At 36.2% G+C, this 26,868-nt stretch overlaps 2 protein-coding genes across 3 annotated transcripts in view; one reads left to right on the top strand and one right to left on the bottom strand.

Annotated features, from left to right (window-relative positions):
- On the bottom strand, nt 1–26,209 carry srfa (serum response factor a). 2 transcript variants are annotated; one of them, XM_067395799.1, is made up of 8 exons: nt 25,222–26,209; nt 22,831–23,097; nt 9,496–9,754; nt 7,946–8,140; nt 4,217–4,318; nt 3,932–4,123; nt 3,688–3,764; nt 1–2,963 (listed from the first exon to the last, which is right to left on the bottom strand). In XM_067395799.1, the coding sequence occupies exons 1-8, from the start codon at nt 25,669–25,671 to the stop codon at nt 2,874–2,876; spliced, it is 1,632 nt and encodes a 543-aa protein (XP_067251900.1). In that variant the 5' UTR covers nt 25,672–26,209; the 3' UTR covers nt 1–2,873. The 2 variants fall into 2 exon arrangements, with proteins under 2 accessions (XP_067251900.1, XP_067251901.1); XM_067395800.1 differs by lacking the exon at nt 7,946–8,140.
- A 264-nt stretch (nt 26,210–26,473) lies between these two features.
- Nucleotides 26,474–26,868, top strand: part of armh3 (armadillo like helical domain containing 3) — a 58,479-nt gene continuing 58,084 nt past the window's right edge. Inside the window, exon 1 of the mRNA XM_067395795.1 lies at nt 26,474–26,492. The gene's annotated coding sequence lies outside the window, so the exon portion shown is untranslated. The remainder of the gene's footprint in view (nt 26,493–26,868) is intronic.

Here is a 26,868-nt window from a genome sequence, read left to right as displayed (position 1 = left end):
TAAATTTATTCTCAAATGTTTCTTTTATTACAAAACATAATTACAGCATTTCTTTTAGAACAAGTATGCTTTAGTGGTTAAAATAGGATTTCGCTTTCATTTTTCATACTGTCAACTTAAATTTTAATCAAATTAATAAATCTTACCCAACATGTAATACAAAAACAAACCAACAATCTAATAAAACAAACCTAATTCTTCAGAAAATGGCACTGAAGAAGATAATGAAAATACTAAAGCAAACGTTTTATCCACAACTGGTTACGGTGTGCTAAAAGAAAGAAAAAGCACTGACAGATGTCCATGCTTCACATTACAACTTATATATACAGTTAGTCCACTGAATATATCCAGGGTGCAGAAATATTTTAATTTCAAATGCAACCATATGAGCTACTTACAGATTGTAAAAGTAGGAAATCAGATTATGTACAATGAGGGCCATATACAGTATGGTACATTCAACACTTTTCTAGTGTTCACACAATTTCACACTATAACAGCCAATAAAAAGACAGTCAAACACCCAGGTAACATTCCACTCAAAAAAATAGTACTTTTCAACATTTTTCACATTGTGGGAATATTTTCATGACAATTAAGTGTACTTTCCTAAACGGATTAATATTCATGAAATAAAATTTGATCAACAAATACTAACAATGCCTAAACACCTTACGATTTAATATCCTATTGATGCATTAATCTGTTGGATCAGAAATGAGAAAAAAAATGTGGTTAACTGTCATGAAAATGTCACAAGGCCAAAACAGATTTTGCAAAAAATGTGTTGTTGTTGTTTTTTCTGGTTGTGGAGTGAAATATGACCTGGTGAGTTCTTGAAAGCATTCAAGAGATTCACTAAAGAACATCATAATGTAAATCAACAATTCAAAGTTTTTCCCTGGATTTAAAACGCATTAATACTGAATAAAACAAATACTTTTGTTCTGGCCACTTTATAAATCACACACATTTTTTCCCCAATCTTTTTTTTCAGTTTGCACTGGTCAAAAAAAAAAAACTGTCAACATGTGCTCGGGGTCCACAAATTGAAAATCCATGAAACGAAGAGAAAACGTAATTCCTGAAACTCTGGGTATTGCTGTGGTCCATTTAAATCCATTTAGCAGTACGAGAAAACAAGGCGTTATGCTCCAAGCTTGCAGTATGTGGTGCAAGCCATTGAAGAAGAGACCCATGGATGCCTCTGAATGTCAATAATGTTGGTTTTAAATTCTGTGGAGAAAACGCACATACAAGCAGACATCGTCGAGACATACAGCCCTTTGGAAATTTCAAGAAATCCAAATAAAATATTTGGGGGAATAAAAACAAAAACAAAAATCAATTAAGAGTATGGTGATAAAAAAAACAAAAATCACTTACAATAGTAATATGTGGGTGCACGTATAAACAGTTTAACTACATTTTATTTAATTTTAGCTAATTCAGTGAAAATAACAGTTTTGAACAAAACTTGCCATTCCTGTACCTATAATAGCAGATCCATCACTTATTTTATTATTTTGGTGAACTAAATAAGCCATGAAGCAGTGGAAAAGCTCGAGCGAACCGCAATCCGCATCCGTTTATTCACTTGTGATTCTGCAGCACCACCGTTTTCGGTACGTTGTCATGCAGTGCAAATGCGAGCCAGTGTTTTTCTGTTACAGCATCATTAAACAGTGGCTAAAGCATGTGTTGCCTGAAGCCTTTAAGCAGAAAAGTTGACTTCTGACAGCTCCAGCTATTGACATGTACAGTATAGTTTGGCACAGCATCACAACATGGAATGACATGTGATCTTATTCAGATATTGTTATAGTATTGATCATGTCTAAATCCAAATTATAGCAGCACATTGAAATAATCGGATCATTTTAAGATATCGTAGAACTTCTAATGGAGTAACAAAGGCCATTCAGAATGTGATGCGGGTGACAAATTATATTTTTTAGACATGCTGTTTAAGAAATTATTTACTACAGTGGTATTCAAACTGTAGACAAAACCCCTAGTGAGTGTTGATGGCAGTGCAAGAGTATCCAGCATTATTTTAAAGGCAAGTTCACCCATCATTTTCTGACCCTCCTGTCTTTCCAAACCTGCTTATAAATTGGTACACAGGCTGTTTAGCTCTAAAAATGACCAAAAAAACATGTAATGTCATTTTAATGGCACTTTTTGGAGCTTGACCGCACCAGTCAACATTTATTTTAATGGAAAGAAGGTCAAACACTGCAAAATAACTGTTGAAAAGGTTTGAAATGACAGGAAGTTTGGAAAAAGATGACAGAATTGGGTGAAGCACACACAAACCACCATTAAACCTACACCGAGGAGTCATGGTCGGCTAACTTCACAACATAAACTCTTGAAAGAATCAATTTTTTTGACCTCTAAAGACTCAAAATGAATTATAAATTAGATAAGAAGAGGCATTCCTAAATAAAGAAAGATTCAACTGAAGATACTTCAACTGTGGTACCGCGAAGAGGTTTGAATTTTTACTGATAATGGACATAATCATATACCACTGTCCAACATCTGAGTCTTTTGGCAAAAAGGTGAACACCAAGCAGCGATAGAACAGATGTCTCCATGAAATCCTGAAGTAAATATGCGTGTCTGTGTATACATGTGAACCAAAATGATCTATCATCACACTACCTACCAAAATGAGTCCATGAGGAGACGCAATCATCCTTCAAATGTCCCATTACACCTCAATATTCCTGTATGTATGGGTTTATGAACCCCACGCAGCAAGAAGGCAGTAATAAATATAATGGCAGTCTGATTGCATGGCATGAGTGATCCCTGGAATATCAGTGTGAGAGAACAGTCACACTGGCCTCATGTTTTTTAGGTCAGTCTCCTTTGGGATTGTCCAAATTAACCACCCGCAGCTCCGTGAGGGTGGTACTGCTGCTACCAGAGGGCTGCTGGTTTATTAACATCTGAAAGAATAGAAACAAAAGAGTTGCTGAATGATTGCATGTTCTTTTTCATGTTCATAAGTTTAAAATGAATAACACTTTCCAAACTGCCAAATAACTGCGGTTTAAAAAAAAAAAAAAAAAAAAAAAAGCGGTTACAATGTTTTGAGAAAAGTCAATGTTATGAGAACGAAATTGTTTTGTTATTCATGTTATGTTAGGAGAAAGTCAAAACATTACAAGAATAAATGTGCAATGTTTTGAATATTGAGGCATATTGTTAGAAGAATAAAGGTGCTTTGAGAACAATCTTGTAACAATACAAGAAAAAAAAGGCATAATGTTATGAGAATGAAGACATTATCCTTTATTCTAGTAATGTTACATTTTTATTCTCATAACATTGTGCCTATGTTCTCGTAACAATATGCTTGTGTTCTTGTAATGTTACATTTTTATTCCTGTAATACAATGAATAAAGGCTTAATATTGTGATGTAGAAACACTGCAAGAAAAATCTCAATATTATATGATTCAAAAAGATGCGTTTCAAGTAGACTAGGGTGAAGACTAGACCAGAATTAATAAGAATGTTAACAGGCCTGTTTCAGAAGCTCCTTTCACATACAAAACCCAATAACTTTTAGATACCACACAGTTCAATTTACAGAGAAAGCTGTATGAGTAAAATTACATGGTGAACAAAAATTTCATGTAAAGAATGCTCTCCATTTTAATATATTACCGAATGTAGCGGAACGGCTGAAACTGGGATCTGTACAGTTCCTGGAGGTCCTGTGAGAAACATCTGAGGAACTGCACCTAAACATGACCAAAACAAAACAAAGAATACAATAAAACCGCTTTTAAACAACGGAATTATGGTGCGTTCAAAATATTTACCTAAATTAGATCTGTTCATGTCATTATTATGCCAATTCTGACAAGATAGAAATACACCAATATGCATCTGTGAAAGGGTGACTGACCTGAGTCTTGGGCTTGCGTGTGGGACACGTGCATTGCAGTGTGTGGTTGTGGGAAGGTATTGAGCACAGTTAGACCCCCATCAGCAAGGCCTGGGGTGGATGTAGCATACATGACGTGCGCTCCAGGGTACATCATGTGACCTGCCACTGAAGAAGGCACTGAGGATGTGACTATGGTAGCAGTGTGACTTACTGAGGGAGTGCAGAAGAGACAGAAAAGATGTTTTACTGATTCACTGTAATGATTCAGTCAGTATTCAGTGAGAAGGTTGTTGCAGTAAGTACCAGCGGAGCTGCTGGAGGTCTGGCTGATCTCTGGACTGCTATCACTGCTTTGAGGGCTGGGGTGAACCTGGATGGCTTGTAACTGTTGAGGCATCGGACCACCTGATATAAAAACAAAAACAAAATACCCTCAGTGCACTTTTAATACTTGGCATAATTATATACATGAATGAACTGCACACCCTACAACTATTTAAAGGGGTCATGAATTGAGAAATCAACTTTTCCTTGAGCTTTTGATATATAAGAGGTCATTGTACCAAAAGAATATCCTGCTATCTTCAGAACTGAAAACTTCCTTGTTAGTCCAATAAAAGATTTTACTGACACCAGGCCCAGCGAACCACTGATCTTGGAATGTGCCTTTGACATAGATAGGTGAAACACTGCGTCTGCAGAAGAAATCAATGCCTACTTCATCACTACAACGTTAGCCCTGCCCACTGGCGTGTTAGTGAGAGGAGGAGGAGAGAAGAGCGATACAGGACATAAATAGCATTACCTTCAAAGGATCCTAATGCTAGGAATATGGTTATTTATTTTCAACAATGTGAATGTCTCAGTTGAGCTTCATTTATTAGGGGCCAAGCACCGAAGGTGTTTAGGCACCTATTGTTATTGTTGGCATTCCGTACGCTTATTAGGGGCCAAGCACCAAAGGTGCGGAGGCACCTATTGTTATTGTTGGCGTTCCGTACGCTTATTAGGGGCCAAGCACCGAAGGTGCGGAGGCACCTATTGTTATTGTTGGCGTTCTTTTTTTTTTTTTTTTTTATTAGGGGCCAAGCACCGAAGGTGCGGAGGCACCTATTGTTATTGTTGGCATTCTTTTTTTTTTTTTTTTCTTCTTCTTCTTCCGCTCTTGAAGTCTATGGCAACCCATAGAACCGTTTGCGGGAAAGTTGTGAAATTTTGCACACAGTTAGAGGACAGTCTGAACTATGTCCATAGAAAATTTGGAGTCTCTAACTCATTCCCTCTAGCGCCACCAGCTGTCCAAAGTTGCACTTATGTTTATGTTAATAACTTTTGAACCATAAGGGCTAGAAACAAAATTCTTTTTTCCTCGATTGCACCCTATGACGTAATTTTCCGTCATGAAAATTTTTCCGCCATTTTGAATTTTCTGAAAAACGTACTTTTTCGAACTCCTCCTAGGCCGTTACTCTGATTTTCATGAAAATTGAATCAGATCATCTTCAGACCATGCTGACAAAAAGTTATGGAATTCAAGTCGATTCCTCAAACAGTTTTCGAAAAACTCGCAAACGAATTGTACCTAGTGCTTGCGAAAACAGAAGTGAGGCTGTATCGCCGCAATGCTTTATCGTATTCAGACCAAACTTGGTACCTGTCATCACAAGCATGACCTGAGGTACCATGCAGTGTTTCGCCGCAGCGCCACCTACTGGTGCAGAGATATGAAAAATGGTAATTTTTGCTTATAACTTCTGATGGGTTTGTCCAAAAATCACAAATTTTTGGTCATGCTGAGAACATTGATATCAAATTTGCCATAGTCAGCTGAACTTCCTTTCCGCCATATTGTTTTTCTTTAAAAACTTACTTTTTCGAACTCCTCCTAGACCGTTGCTCCGATTTTCACCAAAATTGAACCGTATCATCTTCAGACCATGCAGACAAAAAGTTATGGATTTCAAATCGATACGTCAAACCGTTCTCGTATACCAGAGTAATGAATTTGAGGCATGATGCAAAAACGACTCTTGAAGCTGTATCTCTGAAATGCTTTGACATATTCAGACCAAACTTGGTACGTGTAATCACAATCATGACCTGAGGCATCATACAGTGTTTTGGCGCAGCGCCACCTACTGGAGTGGAGATATGAAAAATTGATTTTTTTGCTTATAACTTCTGATGGGTTTGACCAAAATTCATAAATTTGATATGGGTCATCAGGACAATGCCCTGAAGGAGCCTGAGAAGTTCCAGACCAGCGCCACCTTGTGGTCAAAAGTTATAACAAAATTGACAAAAATGCTAATAACTTTTTTTTCTAATTACTCACTGCTGCTGTTGCTCTGATGCTCCCAGCCATGTTGGCTGGCTTCTTGTGCCATTTTTGTGCTTGGCCCCGTAATTGCTGCTTGCAGCTATATTTTATATTTGGTATTTCACTGCTGATTCTTTGGTAAATCAATCGCAAAACAACGCAGTTCATGACCCCTTTAAAATAATTTATAATAGTTAATTGAAATTAGTGTGAATTAAAATAAATTGCAAATATTACATGAAATAAAAAAAAAAAATTAACATTCTGGACAAAAACAGCACTCGTATGATATTTCACTTGTTACTCGTGTGATATTGCTTAAATATATCATGATATAAATATGAGACAAACTCATGCAGTGGCATTTTTACCCTGATATCTTGAATGCTAGGGATATCTAACTGCATTCTATAGGCTAAATCAATTTTATATATATATATATATATATATATATAGCTATATATAATATAGCTATGGAAAAAATTAAGAGACCACTTAACATTGATTTCTGAACTTGGAGTGGTCTCTTAATTTTTTCCATAGCTATATTATATATAGCTATATTATATATATATATATATATATATATATATATATATATATATATATATATATATATATATATATATATATATATATATATATAATTGATTTAGCCTATAGAATGCAGTTAGATATCCCTAGCATTCAAGATATCAGGGTAAAAATGCCACTGCATGAGTTTGTCTCATATTTATATCATGATATATTTAAGCAATATCACACGAGTAACAAGTGAAATATCATACGAGTGCTGTTTTTGTCCAGAATGTTAACGCATTACGCATGTCTCAATTTTGCCAACAAAAACATTACCTATAAAGCCAGATCAGAAATGTTGTGCGTCTCTGAGCAACACGCAGTTTCTTTTCTGAATGAATCCGCGTTTTTAACGAATGAATTGGGTGAACCAATGATTCAATGGCCCATTCATAAAGAGAGCCATTTCCTTAATTCTTGAATGAATCAGCCGTTTGAACGAATCGAATGAATGATTCAGTGACTCATTTAAACATTTACCATCACCTACTGGCAGTTTTAGATTTTTTTAGTTTTTCTAATATTTCATTATTAAAAATTAAAAATTATTAAAATTATTTCATATTTCCATATTAATAAAAAAAACATTAAAAAGGTACAGTTCACCCAAAAATGAAAATTCTTTCATAATTTACTCACCACCATGGCCGTTGAATCCTAAAAGTTTAAGTGTAAAAAAATTGTCTGTTGAATCAAATACATTTTTTCTAAAGTTACTTTGTAATTTTCTATTTGATGCTTCAGACTTGAATTTTCTCAGCCAAATTTGATGTGTGATTTGCCACATAGTGTAATTAATTAAATTAAAAATTTTAATCACTTGACAGCCCTAATAATATATGCACACACACACACACACATACATATGTATAAAGTATTACTGATGAAATGTTAGTAATTTTAAATAATACAAATGTCACATAAGTCAAACTCATAACATTTAACTTCATTTTTGAACAATCACTTATTTTTTGCAGTGGTTTTGTTACTTGAAATGGCATCACTATAAGACATTTATGAAAGCTTTAGCATGCAAATTGTGAATGATCCTTAAAAGCATGTTTCCAGCCCCCAACAGGTGTTCAGTTTCCCTCAACATGGCAAAACACACAAAGAGTATGAAACACACTGACCTGTAAGCGAGACAGTGGCTGGCAGGCGGAAGAGCGTGGCCTGTGCGGTGGGTTGTGTGTGTGCAGGGACAGCAGCGGCGGTGGTTGTGCTAGTCATGGCGTGACTGTTTTGCGTCTGTGGACACTGTATGGCCAGAGAGTGTGTCTGCAGCTGACTGAGAGGAATAGTGTGTGTGCCAGGCGGAAGAGAAGCGCCTGCGGGACACACAGCGACACCCTCAGCAAGCAAAGCAGAACTCGCATGTTCAAGGCCTAGTCACACCAAGCAAGAATTTTTGGTGAGATAAGATTTTAAAACAAAATGAAGCGATTGGAGTAATTTTTTGTTGCCGTGTCGAGGAGGAAAAAAAACAAAAAAACAACAACAGTCTGGTATGGTGAATCAGTTTGAACAAATTCACAGTACTGAATTTATCATTTGGAATATTAACATTAAGATCTTGAAATTCAAGGAAATCAAAATTCATATCTTGAATAATATTTAAAATATATCATCCTAGTCTTTAATGTAAATTGGAATTTAATGTAAATATGTGGGTCAATGACAAACAAGAATGTTTACAATAAAAAAGGAAAAACTAGTTTTAAATTCATGTTAATATTTATTTTCATGTTTGTTTCATATGGTTTTATATTATTTATTTTCAAAGATATTTTTAAAAAGTCACGCGGTGTAACCATCAAGCAAAAGTAAAAACATTTTTTCACTTGCACTTTTACAAGATTTGAGTGTACACAGATTAATTTCATTTTTTTTTTTAAATATATCTTTCAAAGAATTCTTTTTAAATATTATGAAATATTAATTCTTAAATATCATTAGGTTTTGGGGAGTCGCACCACATGACATTTTTACACCTGAACTACCCTTGCCTTGTCATAAAAAGTCAATTATCTCTTATTGACCATGACACTTTTTTTGTATGCTGGTTGCACCACATGACTTAGATTTGGCAGACAAAAGTTTTTGAAATAATAAGCAATATTTTCCAAGGAAAATAAGATTATACCAACCTACTTGGTATTTCAAGACTTTACTACTTTATTTTCAAGAATTTCACTCTCTTAATGAGTTTTTTTTTTCTGAAACGTTGTACTGAAATTTGAAATCTATATAAAATATTAAATAGATTTAAAATAAATAAAAGCACGCATAAGCACAAAAAAAAAAAAAAAAATCATAAAATCTTCCTGAAATGAATGTATGTATTTCTGAATAAATACTGATCTGGATAAAAAAAAATTTATTTCATGTGAATAAAAAACTAAATATATTGCGATTTGTTCATTGCATCGCTCTTGATGTGAACAGGCCTTTAAACAGACGAAATCAGTTGGAAGCAGAATTCAAAGTGTGCAGGCATGCAAGCAAGCAAATAAGTTCATGTGAATTCATTAAAACACGAAGATGTCATGCAAGCTGATGCAATGCATCATGCAACCCATCTGGAAAGTCAAATAAGAGTTAATCTGGACTAATCTGTAAAGGGAGAAGAAAAAAAAAAAAAAAAATCATGCAACAAAAGGAACGAATGAACACAAGCCCCCACCTGGCATGAGCGTGAATCCACCAGGCAGCTGCATCACGCCAGCGGGAGAACTTTTGAGCACTGTGCCGTTTGCACTAGAGACGCTCTGAGCGTTCATCGACCAACAGGTGGTGCCAGACAGCGAGGGGGCGCTGCTCTGAGTGTGCATGGCAACTGAGGATGAGGAGGGAGAGGAAGAGGCTGATGACTGTGTGGTCGTGCTGTTGGTGCTCGTGCCTCCAGGTAAAGTGGCAGCAGTGAATGTAGGCTTTATCATTTCCTGCAACAACAAAGTCAGAAATAAAATGATTTTAAGGAGCAAATTTAGAGGGCCAAATCAATATACTTTTTTGTCACAATACAATATAGATATGCTCAAATCGGCATGTATTTATTTATAAGACTGATACATGCTAAAGGATGCATTTTACTTCATTATTCATGAAGCATTATATAATGAAATATTTATAATATACAAGAAAACTTGGTTATTATATAGTTAATGTTAAAGGATTAGTTCACTTTCATATGAAAATTAGCCCAAGCTTTTACTCACCCTCAAGCCATCCTAAGTGTATATTTATTATTATTTTTTACACAAACGCATCACTTCGCTTCAAAAGGCCTTTATTAACCCCCCAGAGCTGTGTGGAGTACATGTTTATGATGGATGAATATGGATGGAGACACTTTCTTCAGCTCATACTTGTTGATCCCACTCACTGCAATTATAAAGCTTGGATGCGTTAGGATATTTATTAATATTTCTCTGAATGTGTTCGTCAGAAAGAAGAAAGTCATATACACCTAGGAATACATGATGATGAGTAAAGCTTGGGGTAATTTTCATTTGAAAGTGAACTAATCCTTTAACTACATTCTATGAGTGAAATCTTTGCTCATGAATAATAATTAAGTGCGAGTAATTATGCAATGAATTATATGACTAAAAGCAGTCAATCACAGTTTGAATTTTATTCTGACTCACTGTAGAACTATTTATGGATCACATCATGTAAAAATGCCTATTTGATAATCCAGTCAAATAACACTTTACTAATCAAAAAAAAAAAAAAATGAAAAAGACAGACAGAAGCTGTCCACAGAAGAAAGACGGCCAAATGAGTTTGGAATGACATTATCATAACATATATTTCATGTCACAGCGTCTTCCTGTGGCGGACCAAGACTGATTGATCGCAGCAGAGCCTGTTGCAACAACTGCGTGATAAAGGCAATTGTGTCATGCCGATCCCAAGAACGGCAGCTGCCTTCACAGGAAAACAGGTGTCCACACAGCAAGAGAGCACTGCTATTTCAGGCAGCTCTGAACGAAACCTACAAAACAGGGATGACGGATCTAGCAGCCTCTGAGCTGCTCAAAATTTTCTCTTCTCCTTCAAAAGAAGGGCAGAAATACCAGAAAGCCAGAATGATTTCACCCAAACAGAGAAGCAGAACTGAGCTTGGCTGAGAGACCAGAGCAAATCTGGACTTAAGCCCTATTCGGACGGGACTAGTTTTACAGGGGGTCGTTAGAGAAATTTGCATTTCACAGATGTACTTTGAGATTTTAATCCCATCCGAACCTGCCATGTCTGTGTTTTTTCTCACACAACGTCTGTAAAAATTCCAGAACAAATTAACTACTGTTTTTTGGCAAACTTTGAACTACATGTATGCGCACCAATCTTCCGTAGACTTTCAATTCATTTCAATATGGATAGTATCCGATGAAATACAGTGCTCAGCATAAATGAGTACACCCCTTTTGAAAAGTAACATTTTAAACAATATCTCAATGAACACAAAAACAATTTCCAAAATGTTGACAAGACTAAGTTTAAAATAACATCTGTTAACTTATACGTAATCCAAGTTATATTATTAACCTTACTTTCATGTTATTTTTCAGTTTTACTCAAATTAGGGTGATGCAAAAATGAGTACACCCCACAACAAAAACTACTACATCTAGTACTTTGTATGGCCTCCATGATTGTTAATGACAGCACCAAGTCTTCTATGCATGGAATGAACAAGTTGGCGACATTTTGCAACATCCATCTTTTTCCATTCTTCAAGAATGACTTCTTTTAGAGACTGGATGCTGGATGGAGAGTGATGCTCAACTTGTCTCTTCAGAATTCCTCATAGGTGTTCGATTGGGTTCAGATCAGGAGCCACGGAATCACTTTCACCCTGTTCTACAGAAATCCAACAGTGGCCTTAAATGTGCGTTTAGGATCATTGTCATGTTGGAAAAGTGTACGACGACCAAGGGCACGGAGTGATGGTAGCATCTTCTCTTTCAGTATAGAGCAGTACATCTGTGAAATCATGATGCCATCAATGAAATGCAGCTCCTCGACACCAGCAGCACTCATGCAGCCTCACACAAGGACACTGCCACCACCATGTTTTGTAGGCATCATGCATTTTTCTTTGTATTCCTCACCGCCATTCAGTTTTGAAGCCATCAGTTCCAAAAACATTTATCTTGGTCTCATCACTCCAGAGTATAGAGTCCCAGTAGTCTTCATCTTTGTCAGCATGGGCCCTGGCAAACTCTAGGTGGGCTTTTTTGTGCCTGGGCTTTAGGAGAGGCTTCTTTCGTGGATAGCACCCATGCATGCCATTCATCTGCAGTGTACGCCGTATTGGGTCACCGGAAATAGTCGTCCCAGTTTGGCTTTCTGCTTCTTTAGATAACTGCAGTGAACTTGCATGTGGATTTTCTTCAACCCTTCTCATCAGAAGACGCTCCTGTCGAGGTGTTAACTTCCGTGGACAACCTGGACGTCTGTGAGATGGTTGCAGTTCCATCTTTTATTAATTTTTGTACCACTTTTACTACAGTAAGTAAAGATAAGTAAAGCTCTTCTGATCTTCTGGTAGCCTTCACCTTTCTGGTGTAAAGAAATTATTTTCTCTCAGATCTTGTGACATTTCTCTTCCATGTGGTGCCATTGCTGACAGCATGAAATGGGAAGGGGTTCAAAACCTTAATTGAACATTTTACCTCGATTATGATTAATGAACGGTTATTTTGTTTTTTGCCCTCATAGTTCACTTACAAGATTTGTACTGTACATTTGCTTGACTATTAAAGTTGGGATATTTTTTCCTTTTGAAAGAGTAATCTGACATAACAGCTCACTTTCAGCAGTTATTTTATTCTATGGTTCGTAACATTTCTTACAGGTTTATGTTCATCGTAAATCAGATACAGAAATTAGCAAAGTACCATTATTTAACACTCTGAGGTCTGAAAACGCGCCGGCGTGTTTTGCAGGTTTTTTTTTTCACATTGCAGCCAAACAGACTTAAAATACTCCGTCATTTTTTGTCATAGAGACATAAGTAATATATCAATTGAAACTATAGAATATCTTCTTTTATTTGTATACACTCAGAGTAAAAACAAAATGTTGTGCTTTTTGTAAAATAAAGAAAACTAACATGATGCGTGATTTCTCCTCTCCCTCTGAACGAAGTCCAATCTGATAGTTCTCAGAAAATGAACTGTAACTTAGTGAATACTAATCACAGAAAAATTACACTTATGTCTAAAAAAACGTTAAGATGTCAGGTTTTAAATCATGCAAGTCAAATCGAAAACAAACCTTCTGTGTTTATGTAATCTGTATGAAAAGAGAGCCATGTCAGAAGTCCGTGATTCAGCTCATTATCCGCTAATGCGGCCACGCCCACGGAGCCAGCGCTATTCAGACGCAAATTCAGAGGCAATACATGCATTCATCATCTCAATCGTGTATTTATTGTCTTGAAAAGTGTTTATCTGGATGTAAAAGTCATGGTTAGCGAGCTCTAGAAGACATGCAGTTAGTTCCTGTTTTCTTCTATAGATGAATTTTAGATGAGTTTTTGTTTCTTTAGCGCCCTCCTGCTGCTGTACGCATTGGAAACTCCATTCATGGAATAGCCTCTTCTTTTAGATGAATTTGTGGACTAAAAAAAGCACAGAGCGCCCTCCGACTTCAAGGATGAATTGAAAACACCAGCGCTCATAGTAATGACAGTGAATATTAAATAAAAATAACTCCTCAGTATAGAAAATTGACAAACATATGAGAATCCAATATTTCTCCAAATGTGCATGCTTTTAAACTAAAAGCCTATATTCAGACTCTTTGCATCACAGAAATACATTATATTTTAAAGTATAATATAAAACCATTACTTTATATTGTAATAATATTTTTCTGTATGTTTAATATATCATGATGAGCTTGAGACATCACAGAAGGTTTTTTTTTCACAGCCTACCTGACTGAAATGCCTCATTAATATGCAAGTCATTTCAACTCATTACTATCCAATTCTTTTGTCTTCTCAGGTGAGAATGGCCCATTTTCAGTGGTGATTCACGCCTCCTCGCATACTGTGTTTCTTGGCAAAAAGTGTCTTACAAAAACTAAATCAATATATTGTTTTATATGAAGGAATAGGCAGCATAATGTTTACATAATTTTGAAGCAAAAACTCTAGTCTACAACCTCCAATACCCAGTGTAAAGATGCAATGCCACATAAAAGCAGACCTAAAATACGCCGGGTCTGACCCACCTCAGCCCCTAGTATCAAAGGCGACTCTGATACTGTTCTGGTTCAGTGTAAATGAACGTGAAATATAGCCTAAATGAAGTCATTGTCATGACAACCAAAAGCATTCCAGTCAGCTCCGGCGGCGCGAGATTCAAGAAGCAGGAGACGAAACATAGGGGAAATTAAAAAAAATGTCTACCAACAAGGGGCAGTGAAGTAAAAAGAGTCCTGTACTCACATTGTAAAGCAAACCATCAAAATAACAGCAGAGAATCGTTGTGTCATCAATTGGCTTTCGCCATTTGTAATCTTCCTATGAAGAGACTGTAAATGCAACATTTCTCTCAGATAAGGCAAATGCTTAACACAATCGGCATCACTGTGATTGTGCATTGTTATATTATATTCCAAAAACGTGCATCACTCTTTTACTTTCGTTTTCAAATGAACATATTTCTCTTTAAAGAAAACCAATTAAGAAAAGCATGTGCCTAAACCACCTCCTAGTGGTCATTATATAAAACAAAGGAAAACCCTACATGAGATATTGCTTTAAGTGACATATCAGTAAGATTTCAGTACAATAAACATTCAGATTTGAGTTTTTCTCAGAAAATGTTTGATACCAGTTATCTAAAAAGACATGGATAAAATAAACAATCTCAGACAAAATAATTTTCCAGGTCTATGGAAACCCTACTCAGAGGCTGTTCCACATTATTAAGTGGTCCAATGTTGTGCAAAAGGCATGAAAACAACTAATATTGTGTAAAAACTGAATGGAGATGATCAAATTATCATAAGATATTTGAGTGATTTAGAGCACAGCAGAACTCAGTCAGATAAAGGCCTATTAATGAAAGGGCCTTTGAATGTTCCTGTCAAAAAAATTAATTGTATTAAAAGGGCAGCTATAAAAAAAAAAAAAAAAAGCCAGTGTTGAGCAGCAAACAGGTATTTGAAGCTGTGGGTGTCTCTGGAGTCTCAAGAAGCTCTCTTATAATATATAACTATATATCCAACAATGATGTAAGGAAACAGTGGCAAAATATAAGTGTGAAGAGAGTAAAGCCAGTGTTTAAAGGCTGTTAAGGAAATATTATTTAGCCAAATAACTTTCATTTTAAATAAATATTAATTTATAAGCAGACTTTTTTTATTCCTTTATGCAGTGGCTCAGGAGAGTCTTTTGAGTCTGTAAAAAAAAAAAAAAAAAAAAAAGTTTTAAGTCAAACTTAAAACCAAAGATTTTTTGAGGTAATGTAATCTTATTAAAACAGCTTTTATAAAATTGGTATCGGAAAAAGTATCGTTAGGAATCGGCATCGAAGTCAAGGTATCGGTATTGGTGTTGATATTGAACATTTTTGAACGATACCCAGCCCTAGTGATAATAAATAATTACTTTGTAGCATTTGTTCCAACTGTAAATTTTTTTATTAAGAAATAGAAAATAACTATCAGTACCACAGAATTATGACAAACAAAGCGTGAGATAGCTATAGAACAGAGGAAATTTAAAATTTCATATTTTTTGATTTCGAGTTTTATTGAATTGTTTATTATTTCATTATTTTTAAATTCATTTTGTTAAAACTGTAGTTTTAAAACAGTTATGTTCAAAGCATTGTTTCCCGCGATTTTAATTCCTGTGTAAATGCATTTATGCCGCTTCAAAGAAGCATTAAACAGTCTGTGTAAATGCACATTTTTGTGATTTTATGGCACTTCAGAGTTGGTTTTTCACTTTAGAGCTTTTTCTGTGTAAAGATGCCTTAAGCTACTTTAGTGATATCACAGGACAGTGTTGACAACTAGTTTCTGCTCCTCAGTGCACGCGATCTTCACGTTTTGTGCAGCTACTGTTTGTATGAGTGTTCATGCCACAATGCAGTTGCGCGAGCAGAGTAGTTTGATATAACAGTACACATCCGATCATCTAAATCGCATGAATGTCTAAACTGGCAAACCATAAAACACTAAAATGACAAACATTAGTGAAGACGCAAGGCTCACCGCTCACGTGCCGTGTGTTGACTACGTTCACCTGCGTGTTTACTGGATGGGGCAGAGTCACGTGGCAACACAAGCGGTAGTATGTTTTTAAGTGGGACGTATTAACAGGATTAAAAAAAACTAAATAACCAACATGGGAAAATTACATCAGTTAGAGGTTCTGAATTTCGGTTTCGATTACTTTTCGATTAATCATCCAGCCCTAGTCAAATGTCTGCTGGACACCTGTGTAAAGAATACTTGGACTCACCTGTGGTTGAATTCTTGTTAAATTAGACATTTGTAGTCTAAAATTTAGCTTTGCTCCAGAGATTTTCAGTGATGTGTACTCATTTTTGCATCACCCTAATTTGAGTAAAACTGAAAATTGTGTTCTCCAAGTTATATTATTAACCTTACTTTTGGTAGGTTTTGAAAAAAAAAAAAACAATTTTGGAAATTGTTTTTGTGTTCATTTAGAGTTTAAAATGTTACTTTTCAAAAGGGGGTGTACTCACTTATGCTGAGCACTGTAAATGATAAAACTAAAAAGTAGAGCCAAACTGTAAACGCCAGTTCCATTTTTTCCATAAGTTTAATAGGGAAGGCGTAGGACATACAGCGTAAGCTTTTTGAAGAATACGAAAGTGCGGTTTTGGCAGAACCACTTGGAAGGCGATCATTTGTTAATATAAAGCATATACATTTAAAGCTGCAGTAGGTAACTTTTGTAAAAATTTATTTTTTACATATTTGTTAAACCTGTCATTATGTCCTGACAGTAGAATATGAGACAGAAAATCTGTGAAAAAAAAAAAAAAAAAAAAAAAAAAAAATCAAGCTCCTCCCAGTGGTCCTATTGCCATTTGCAGAAATACACGGCTCCCGGTAAGAACCAACCAGAGTCAGGAGGAGTGTCTTAGCAGTGTCAATCAAGCTCGTGTGCGCACTGATCACACTCCTATTATGCACAGCCATAGTGCACAGCTTGTACAGGCATTCAAATTCAAGATTACCGGTGTGCAGCAGCTTTGCTTATGGCAGACAAACAATCCAGTTTCGTATGTGTAATACCCCATAAAGTGCGTATCATATGCACGCGAAAAACTCATTTTGGCATATATTTGATCTTGATACGCATTTTTGTGTGATCGGGCTCTATTAAGTCATGAGAGAATGGCGAGAATATGCTGGTTTAAAGCTCAAATTTGTGGTTAATTGATAAAAATAGCTTCTTTCTGACAATTTGATCTGACATTGTGATCATTTCATTACAGTGAAGATAATCAGAGTATGCACAAATAGTATTACATTTAATATGTTTGAAATGTAAACAAAAAGAGGCAGGTTTGTTTAATATTTCGTTTTGTTATAAATATAAGCAGACATTGCAGATAATTAATCACTCGTTGCCTGAGGCTATTAATATGTTTTTGTTTGTTTCTTTAAATAAAACGAAAAGAGGCAGAGTGGTTTAATAACAAATTTTGTTTTATTCTTGGCTAAAATTTACATACAGAGATAACCGGAGAAGCCAGTTATTTGCGTACTGTAATATTACCGTTATATAATCTTACTAGCACTTTATAGAAATAGTGCATATACGTCATATAGTTACATTACATGTATTGCAAAATACGTAATGTTTTGAGGACCAAGTTTGTAGTCAAAGTATGGGAAGGCCATAGTCAATGTAAATCATATTGTTGATGTTTTGTTTGTATCAGTGAATGTGCTATAACTGTTTATCCACGTCATCAGTCCTGCTTGCTTACTAGCCTGCGCGTTCACGGCAGGCTCCGTTGTGATGGGGGAGGAGCTGTGGAGGGAGGGCTGTAGTGCAGCATAGAGCAAGGGGGAGTGACCTGTGAGTTGTGCTTGTTCCAATTTTCAGGCTAAGTCAACGTTTTCTAAAAACTCCCTACTGCAGCTTTAAAAATTTTTATTTTAAATGACAGATAGTTTCACTAGATAAGACCCTTATTCCTCGTCTGGTATTGTTTAAAGCCCTTTGAAGCTGCAATGAAACTGTAATTTTGACCTTTAACAGTGTAGTCCATTGAAGTCCACTACAGGGAGAATAATCCTGGAATGTTATCAAAAAACCTAATTTCTTTTCGACTGAAGAAAGGAGGACATGGACATCTTGGATGACATGGGGGTGAGTAAATTATCAGGAAAATTTGATTTGAAAGTGAACTAATCCTTTAACAATTACACTACTGTTCAAACATTTTGACGTCAGTAAGATTTTTTATAAATGTTTTTAAAAGAAGTCTCTTCTGCTCAACAAGCATTTATTTGATCAAAAATACAGTAAAAAACGAAATATTGTGAAATATTGTTAAAATTTAAAATAACTTTTCTATTGTAATATATTGTAAAGTTTAATTTAATCCTGTGATCAAAGCTGAATTTTCTGCATCATTACTCCAGTCTTCCTTGTCATATGAATTCCTTCAGAAATCAATCATTCTAAAATGCTGTTTTGCTGCTCAAGAAACAATTTCTGATTATCATCAATGTTGAAAACAGTTGTGCTGCTTCATATTTTTGTGGAAACCATGACATTTTTCAGGATTGTTAAAATGAATAGAAATAGAAATCTTTTGTAACATAAATTAGAGCGGGACGATTCCAGATAAACTGAGAATCACTCTCCCCCCCCCCCCCCCCCCCCCCTCAAATAGAGATCACAATACTTGCACAATTCTGAACAGACAACTAAACAAAATAACATTATTTACTAGAGGTTCTGACAAAATGTTAATTGCTGCAGTCTATTTAAAATGTTTAATCTAAATGAATTATTTTTTTTAAAAAAACTGGTTTGAAATGAATGAAAGATTCAATGACTCACATGAATACTTCACTTGTTCTATTACTGGATCAGCTTTTTTTTCTTTTTTTTTGAACAAATCTTTTTAAAGGTGCCCTCGAATGAAAAATTGAATTTATCTTGGTATAGTCAAATAACAAGAGTTCAGTACGTGGAAATGACATACAGTGAGTCTCAAATACCATTGTTTCCTCCTCCTTATATAAATCTCATTTGTTTAAAAGACCTCAGAAGAACAGGTGAATCTCAACATAACACCGACTGTTACGTAACAGTCGGGGTGTACGCCCCACAATTTGCATAATACCAGCCCATGATGTTCCCAACATTAAGAACGGCATTAGACAAGGGCAGCCAGTTAACGTTTGGAGCTGCATACAGCTGAATCATCAGACTAGGTAAGCAAGAACAACAGCGAAAAATGGCAGATGGAGCGATAATAACTGACATAATCCATGATAGCATGATATTTTTACTGATATTTGTAAATTGTCTTTCTAAATGTTTTGTTAGCATATTGCTAATGTACTGTTAAATGTGGTTAAAGTTACCATCGGTTAATTAATGTAATGACAAGAGAGCCGTCGCTATTTTCATTTTTTAAACACTTGCAGTCTGTATAATTCATAAACAACTTCATTCTTTATAAATCTCTCCAACAGTGTAGTGTTAGACGTTGGCCACGGAGGACAGCCTCAAATTCACTCAGAATAAAACTTTAACATCCAAATAAATACTTTACTCACATAATTCGAAGCATGCATACAGCGTGCATGACGAACATCTTGTAAAGATCCATTTGAGGGTTATATTAGCTGTGTGAACTTTGTAAATGCCCTGTAATATAGTCGACAGCTCATGTGGCAGGAAGCTCGCGATTTAAGGGGGCGGCGCCGAGTGTAAATCAGTGCATTGTTAATGATGCCCAAAAATAGGCAGTTAAAATTTTTTTTAAAAAAATCTATGGGGTATTTTGAGCTGAATCTTCACAGACACATTCAGGAGACATCTTAGATTTATATTACATCTTGTGAAAAAGCATTCTTGGGCACCTTTAAATTAATGATTCAATGACAAAAACATTTTTTAAGCAGTCACTTGTCACCACCTATAGGTGTAATAATGTTACTTTCAAGAAGTGATTTGCTCTATTTTAATCACTTATGAAGTATACCGAACTATAAACTTTTATCCCAGTAATTCTGTGATCATTTAAAAATATGTAACACAAATAATGATACTGTATCGTTGAAAAGACTGTTTGTGAAGCCATTTCATACCTATACATGACAACTGCTCTCTCTGGATCAGCAGCAATGTGAGATTTTAAAAAGAAAATTTAATAGACATATAGGCAAATCATTGTCATTTAGGAATGAGATCACATGGGTGTTTGAATCAAGAAGTCTGTGATCTATTATTTGTGTCCCTAGTGGACCCACACAGAAAGTATAACATAAGCTTAAGCTTAAAGATCTATATTTAATTTATACAGTGAAGACTATGCAGTGCTATTTTAAATTTGATTACTTTTTTCAATTTCTGTACCTAGTGTTTGAAATGTATATATGTTTATTTTTTTAATTTGCATTGTTCTTGCATTCCATAAAGTCTGGTGAGTAAACAAAAAAAATAAATAAATAAAATTACTAGCCAATGGCAACTCGAGCTTCAATGTGTCTGTAGAGGGATATTTTAGTATAAAATTGCAGGGACTTTTGACATCTTTAGCATCTGTAAACAAAAGCTTTTGCTTATGATTAAAACATTTGCTTTTGATGTTTGCATCCATACGAATCCATGTCATAAAAGCTGTGTAGCATGTGTGCACCTTTATCTACCCAAATAAAAGCACATTACTGTTAATTTACCATTGGATGTGAAAGAATATATTGTAAATATTCAACAAAGCAGCCAACAACCAACTAAACCAAAACACTTGTGCATGTTTGGATGCAAAAATTTATCTGGTAAAAGCATTGTCTATCTGAGATTTGATGTGGTAGGAGGAGCCCATTCCCATGATAACTTTTCAAAACATGGACCATCTGATGAGCTTCTCATCAGCCCAAGTTGAGGATCTGCTTTTTTAAGCAATTTCTTAAACAGAGATTCAGGTTTCAAATTTTGCATGCTCACTCACTACTTGCCCTAAATCAGTAGGGAAAAGGGGGGGATATGTCATCCAAATTTGAAAACAGCTGCAGCTTATACGGAATGTAATCAGCCATGAGCCAAGAAAGTGTACTGGGAAAACCAGACTATATAAGGACATGTAGACAGCATCTAATCCTTATCAATGAGAGTTGGACATTGTGAATAATACACACTGCCGCGCAAAGACGTGCTCAGGGTGACGCAAATGTTCTTAAATGTGGGCAAAACTGGTATTTGCATGATGGATGCTGATAGTCGAAAAGGGGTTTAGTGTGAAAGTCGTGCATGTCAGATTTCTTTCAACTTTTAAACAAGCTATTGTAGTCTGGAAAACTAAGACCTACAAAGGTCAAGAAACAGGAATGGGAGAAAGTTTTCACTTAAAGTGAAACTTGATGAAAATGATGGACCATGCTATGAAACTATAAAGGATGATTCGTATTTAGATGTGTAAAATATTCGGCAGAGTCAACTAATCCTTTAACCAACTAGACTAATGGGGTCAACTAGTGTTTATTTAGATTTTCTACTTTTCTCCTTTAAACTTCAAATTGGATTAATTTAGAGGCGTAATTTGTTGTGCTGTGCATCCTGAAAGATTTCTTTATTATGTACCATGTTAACAAGTTTAAAAAAAACTTTCAAAACAAATGTTGAGACCTTCGTGCTCCATCCAGCTATTATGAACAGAAGAATGTGTCCTAAGTAGGGGTGTGATGAGACACTTTGCTCACGAGATGAGAAGAGACAGAGATTGAGTTTTTGCACAGTATTTTTAAGAAATCCTCAATGACAAAACTCATGACTGGAAAAAATAGTCTGGAGGTGCATTTTTAAACGTTTTAACTAATCATATTGTAATGGATGTTATTTCAGTTCTACTTTCTGAGTAGGAATTATCATATGCATTGAAAGACAATATTAGAACTGAAAAAAGGTTTTACTACAAACTCAACTGACAGGCTTCTTTCCTGTATGAGTCTCTTCAGACCTTACTGTACATGAATTATGCGCTTCCAGAACTTCTGATTGAGGCTGTGTGTGACCTCCTAATTGAACTCATTTGAACAAGATAAAATTAAAACAGTATAAATAATTTTTCTTATTCTTAAGTGCAAACTATAAGTGCAACCATAATCAAAGTACTCTCTCAATATTCAAAGTTCAAATAGAGACTAAAACAGAGACCAGAGAGAAGACGTGGTTACAACAATACAGCCGAGCCTAAGATAGGTTTGATACTGGGAGAAAGGCTATTGTATGTAGCCTAATTTGCGCACACCAGGGAGCTTGCATTTTACTTTCGCTTTCAAATTCGTGATCGCACATACTCTGTGTAAGGAGCGGCAGTGCTCAGATGCTTAGGCTCTGTTGCAGAATGAATCCTCTGCCTTGGTCTTGTCAGTCATCTCCCCTTACTCTAGTCACATGATCAGTGAACTGTGATTCCTGCTGCACTGTGTGCGACTCTGCAGCTTGTGCTGGATGAGCAGAGCAGACATTTACAATTGAAGCGACCATTATCCAAATGAATTAAATGGTTTTTATTTATATAAAAAAAGCAAAACAACAGTGTAATGTCAATGTAGCACTGGCATATTCTATGCTAATTTCACCCTCACACTCCGTCAAGGCAATGTCGCGAGACAGCTTTTCACCTTGACAAGAAATCTCGTCAAATTTTAATATCGTCACACCCGCCTAATCTTGTCACACCCCTAGTCCTAAGTGAACAAACAAAAAGGTTTCTGGTCTGCGCAACTAGATGATTGAAAATATGAGGTAGAAAATATGTACCTTTGGCTCTGTGAGACCATCAGCCTCTGAGACCTGGTAGGTGAGATCAGTCTCCTCGAATCCCGTGGCACTCATCCGCTGGTCTGTTGAAGGGTCCGTACGGGGTGGAGAATCAGGGGAATTTAGGCAGGTCTGGATGAGGGCTTTACCCGTCTCACTGGTGATCATGGGCTGAAGTTTCCGTGTGGCAAATGTGTAGACGTGGCCCGTCTCACTGGCAACCAAGAGCAAAACTTGCGTTCCCGTTAAGGTGGACAGTTCGTAAGCCTGGAAATGTTGAGAAGAAAGCAAGATAACAATGAGACATTTTATTCTAGAGTGATGTTTCCTTCACGAGTGGACACTGATTGATAAGCACTGGCAAACTCATGTTTTGTAAGCTCAAAGCTGATTGAACAGACAACAATGATGACAAACATCACAAACGTTGTGAAGTTTATGCGCCAATAAATTCCCAATGTGCTTGTGTAATGCAATTCAGTTTGAATTGGGATTCTTGTGGTTGTAAACCACATGGTTTGATCTTTATAGCCCTTAAAAGGGAATGAGGTAAGAAAAAAATTAAAAGAAAGACGAGAGGTGATGACAGTAGCCCAAGCAAAAGAGATAAAAGAACTGGTAAGAAGGGCAATTAACTGCAACTAATAAGTCACAATTAACAGAGAGGCTGTCACATGATCCCAAGGTCACCTGTGGCCTACTGCAGGTTGTCATTACACCCTCCGTCCCCGACTTCTGCAACTAGGCCGGTTCTCAAGATATGCAAATGTATTAACAATGTCTAGCACAGTAACCTGATCAGTCATCAGGGCTATTTCTGCTAAGACAGGAATGAATGACAATTGAGAGGGCAATGACAAATGTGTCAGAACAGATGAGGAATCTACCTTCATATGCAACACTTAAGACATCAGAAAGCAAGAGAGGAGGGATATATGATAAAGTGATATAGTGGCGTGGTATAAACAGCAGTAAACTAGTATCAGTATAGAGTTTACTATAGAACTAGTACTTAAATATGTAAATAAGTATATAGTACTAGCAAGTTAACTAATATTGGCATAGTACTTATAACAGTACAGTTTAACACCATTGTTGGTGTAGTAACAGCATCAATACAGCGGCATGGCACTAGTATTCCTTAGGTACTAGTATTAGTACAGCAGTAGTGTAAGTGAAGTGGTATGGCACTATTAACTGTAAAGTACTAGTATGAGTACAGTACTGGTTTAGCATTGGATTAATGGTTCTAGTATCTGCATAGTATGAGTATCAGTATAGTAGTAATGCAATTAGTACAATCAGTAAATGTATATAGTGCTAGTAATTGTACAGTACTAGCATCAGTAAATTGATATAACAATAACAACATTGACTTGTTGATAAAGTACTAACAGTAGTACAAAACCTGTATATAGTGTTAAACTAGTATACTATAGTGTTATAGCATTACTATAAGTAAAGTAGTACATAGTACCAATATGTAAAGTAGTATTGGTATAGTACTTGTTACAGTATATGATTAACACTGTAGTATTAACATGAACACAGTGGTATGGCACTAGTATTCGTTAAGTACTAGTATGAGTACAGTATTAGTTTATGTATAGTTTTATGGCACAATTAATGGTAATGATACTAGTATAATACAATCAGTATATCGATTCGATATAAAACTAGTAAAAGTACAACACTAGCATGAGTGGTGGTACTAGAATTGGTAAAGAACTAGCAATAGTCAACTGAATTTAATTGTTACAGCATTAATAATTGTACAGTACTAGTATGGTCCAATAGCTTCATCAATGACTTGAAAAGGCACTACCAGTAGTACAAAACAAGTGAGTGATATAGAGCTTGAATCAGTATAGCAGTACATGCCATGTACAGAAACTTTAATAGTATCAATAAACTGTAGCTGAATAAAAAAAAAAAAACTCCAATAGGGGTTACAGTGTTAGTATGTCTATAACACACAGAAGTCACATACAGAAGTCACTATAATTACAGTGGATACTGATACTAGCATGCATGGTGCAATGCTAGAGCAGTAAACTGCATAGTAGTACAAGTACTAATACAGATCTAGCATCAGTACGTTACATTGAAACAGCACTAGCATTAATACAATACAATAATATAATGGTTCTAGGATCGGTACTGTTCTATTATCAGTAACTTGATGTAGCAATTGAGTAGTGATAGTACTAGCAACAGTGGTGCAAGTATTTCTACAGTATTAGAATCAGTATAGTAAAACATTAATACTAGCAGTGTTTAATACTTAACAGTATATTGGTACATCAGTAGTAAGTTAGTAGTTGTAGTGCCAGTATTAGCGTAGTAGTTTAGCACTAGTATCCGTGTAGTACATGTGCTGGTTGAACGTACCTTCTTCATAATGCCAGTCTTTCTCTTGCTGAAGGTCGTGTATCTCCTCAGCTTGTTGTCAATAAACTCCATCTTAATTTTCACCCTTCCTCGTGTTTTCTTGCCGGGTTTTGCACCAGCCACACCGCTAGAAACTCCTCCATATACAGCCGACAGTGCAGCATTAGATCCCGAGGAGCCCCCGACCTCCATCTCACTCCTCTCCCGCTTCACTCCTCTCCTGTCCAGGACGGAACTCTCTTCATCATCCCCGGAATCCGAGTCTCCATCAGAGGCGCTCAGCACAGCCTCAACCGACGGCCTGTCGTCGTATCTGCCACCATCGGGCAGGTTTATGCCAGAGTTTACCGCCCCCAAAGACCCAGATGTGCTGCCCACCTGTAGATGGGTCAAGCCTGTGCCGTTACCTGAGCGCCCAGCCCCTCTGGCTGTCCCGTTTCCCCCCAACATCGCTGACACACTGACCTGCTAGCAGTGCTACGGCAATCTGCGGTAGGTGTAGCGATCCGAGCAGATCACAGATCAAATCCAGCAGATCGTTTCACTTGATATCGAACTTACCATACATATGCTAGGCTAAGGAACATTAGCTCAACTCAACATACAACTCGGACTAAACGCACGCTATCTGAAGTTTAATTTCTGTATGAAAGTCACTGGCTTGTAAACTACAAAAAGAAACCTCCAAAACTAGCCCTTTACGACCATCGTACAAAGTTTACAACATATAGTTTACGCCTACAGTCCATCAATCAAACCTCAACTGAACTTACGCTGCGCTTGCCACATTTGGAAACGACGAATCGCGACCATACAATGTACCTCCGCAAACAGAACTAGTTACCAACAGTAACGTCAATATCGCGCTTAATAATTCACATTGAACACGTAAATTAGGACATTTTGGTTGTATATAAAGTTTAATGTTTTTGGGAGAACGTAAACGCTGATGGCGCGCTTATTTAGGGAATTCAACTCACGAGGACGTTCGCCCAGAGATCTACTTTCCTCCATATAAAGCTAGTCGATGTTTCCTTATATGGCGATGGCTGTCCATGTATGGTGAGTCACAGTGCTGCGCTGCGATTGGTTACGCAAACCTCTCCGACTTTGCGATTGGTTCAAATCTGATTTGGCCGACAGAAATGGCTTACGTCATACACAGCGAACTAGCTGTGCTTGGACCATAGACTGTAAGGCTTGGACCTTAGATCAGAACATTAATATTACCGACAAAAATGCACAATTTCTGGCTAGAAATGTCTGATAAGGTAAATCAAATTCACTTTATTCTCTTTTAAAACAAAAACTGCTTTGTGAAACTGACTGCTGAGTTTAATTTTAATGCAAACTGACTTGAATTTCAGCTCTCTGAGAGCTGTGTAAATGATGCTATACTTTGTATAACCAGCAGATGAAGCTCTTTCATTAAAATTTGGGTTAAAGTTACACTAAACACAGGCTTTTAGTGTCTCATGCATTTCATCTGCTTACAACAACAAAAAAATATTTAACTAGTTTTTCATTTTAGGCCTTGTAATTTTGAATTAAGAAAATCTTTTGAAATATTACCCTTACAATCAATATTTTAAAGGTTTTGCATTGGGCCCTGTGAATGCAAACATTTTACAACAATATTACAATAGT

The sequence above is a fragment of the Chanodichthys erythropterus genome, chromosome 10, assembly GCF_024489055.1.
Source record: "Chanodichthys erythropterus isolate Z2021 chromosome 10, ASM2448905v1, whole genome shotgun sequence".
Classification (NCBI taxonomy): Eukaryota; Metazoa; Chordata; class Actinopteri; order Cypriniformes; family Xenocyprididae; genus Chanodichthys; species Chanodichthys erythropterus.
Note: the sequence above shows the minus strand (reverse complement) of the source record. Positions and strands in the feature narration are given on the sequence as shown.

What these genes read in the sequence shown, in the direction of transcription:
- srfa (XM_067395799.1), bottom strand. Translation starts at nt 25,671, where the DNA reads ATGTTGGGGGGAAACGGGACAGCCAGAGGGGCTGGGCGCTCAGGTAAC. An exon ending in TGGATTCACGCTCATGCCAG is followed by an intron (nt 8,141 to 9,495) that starts GTGGGGGCTTGT and finishes TGTGTCCCGCAG; the next exon opens with GCGCTTCTCTTCCGCCTGGC. An exon ending in GACCTCCAGCAGCTCCGCTG is followed by an intron (nt 4,124 to 4,216) that starts GTACTTACTGCA and finishes GCACTCCCTCAG; the next exon opens with TAAGTCACACTGCTACCATA.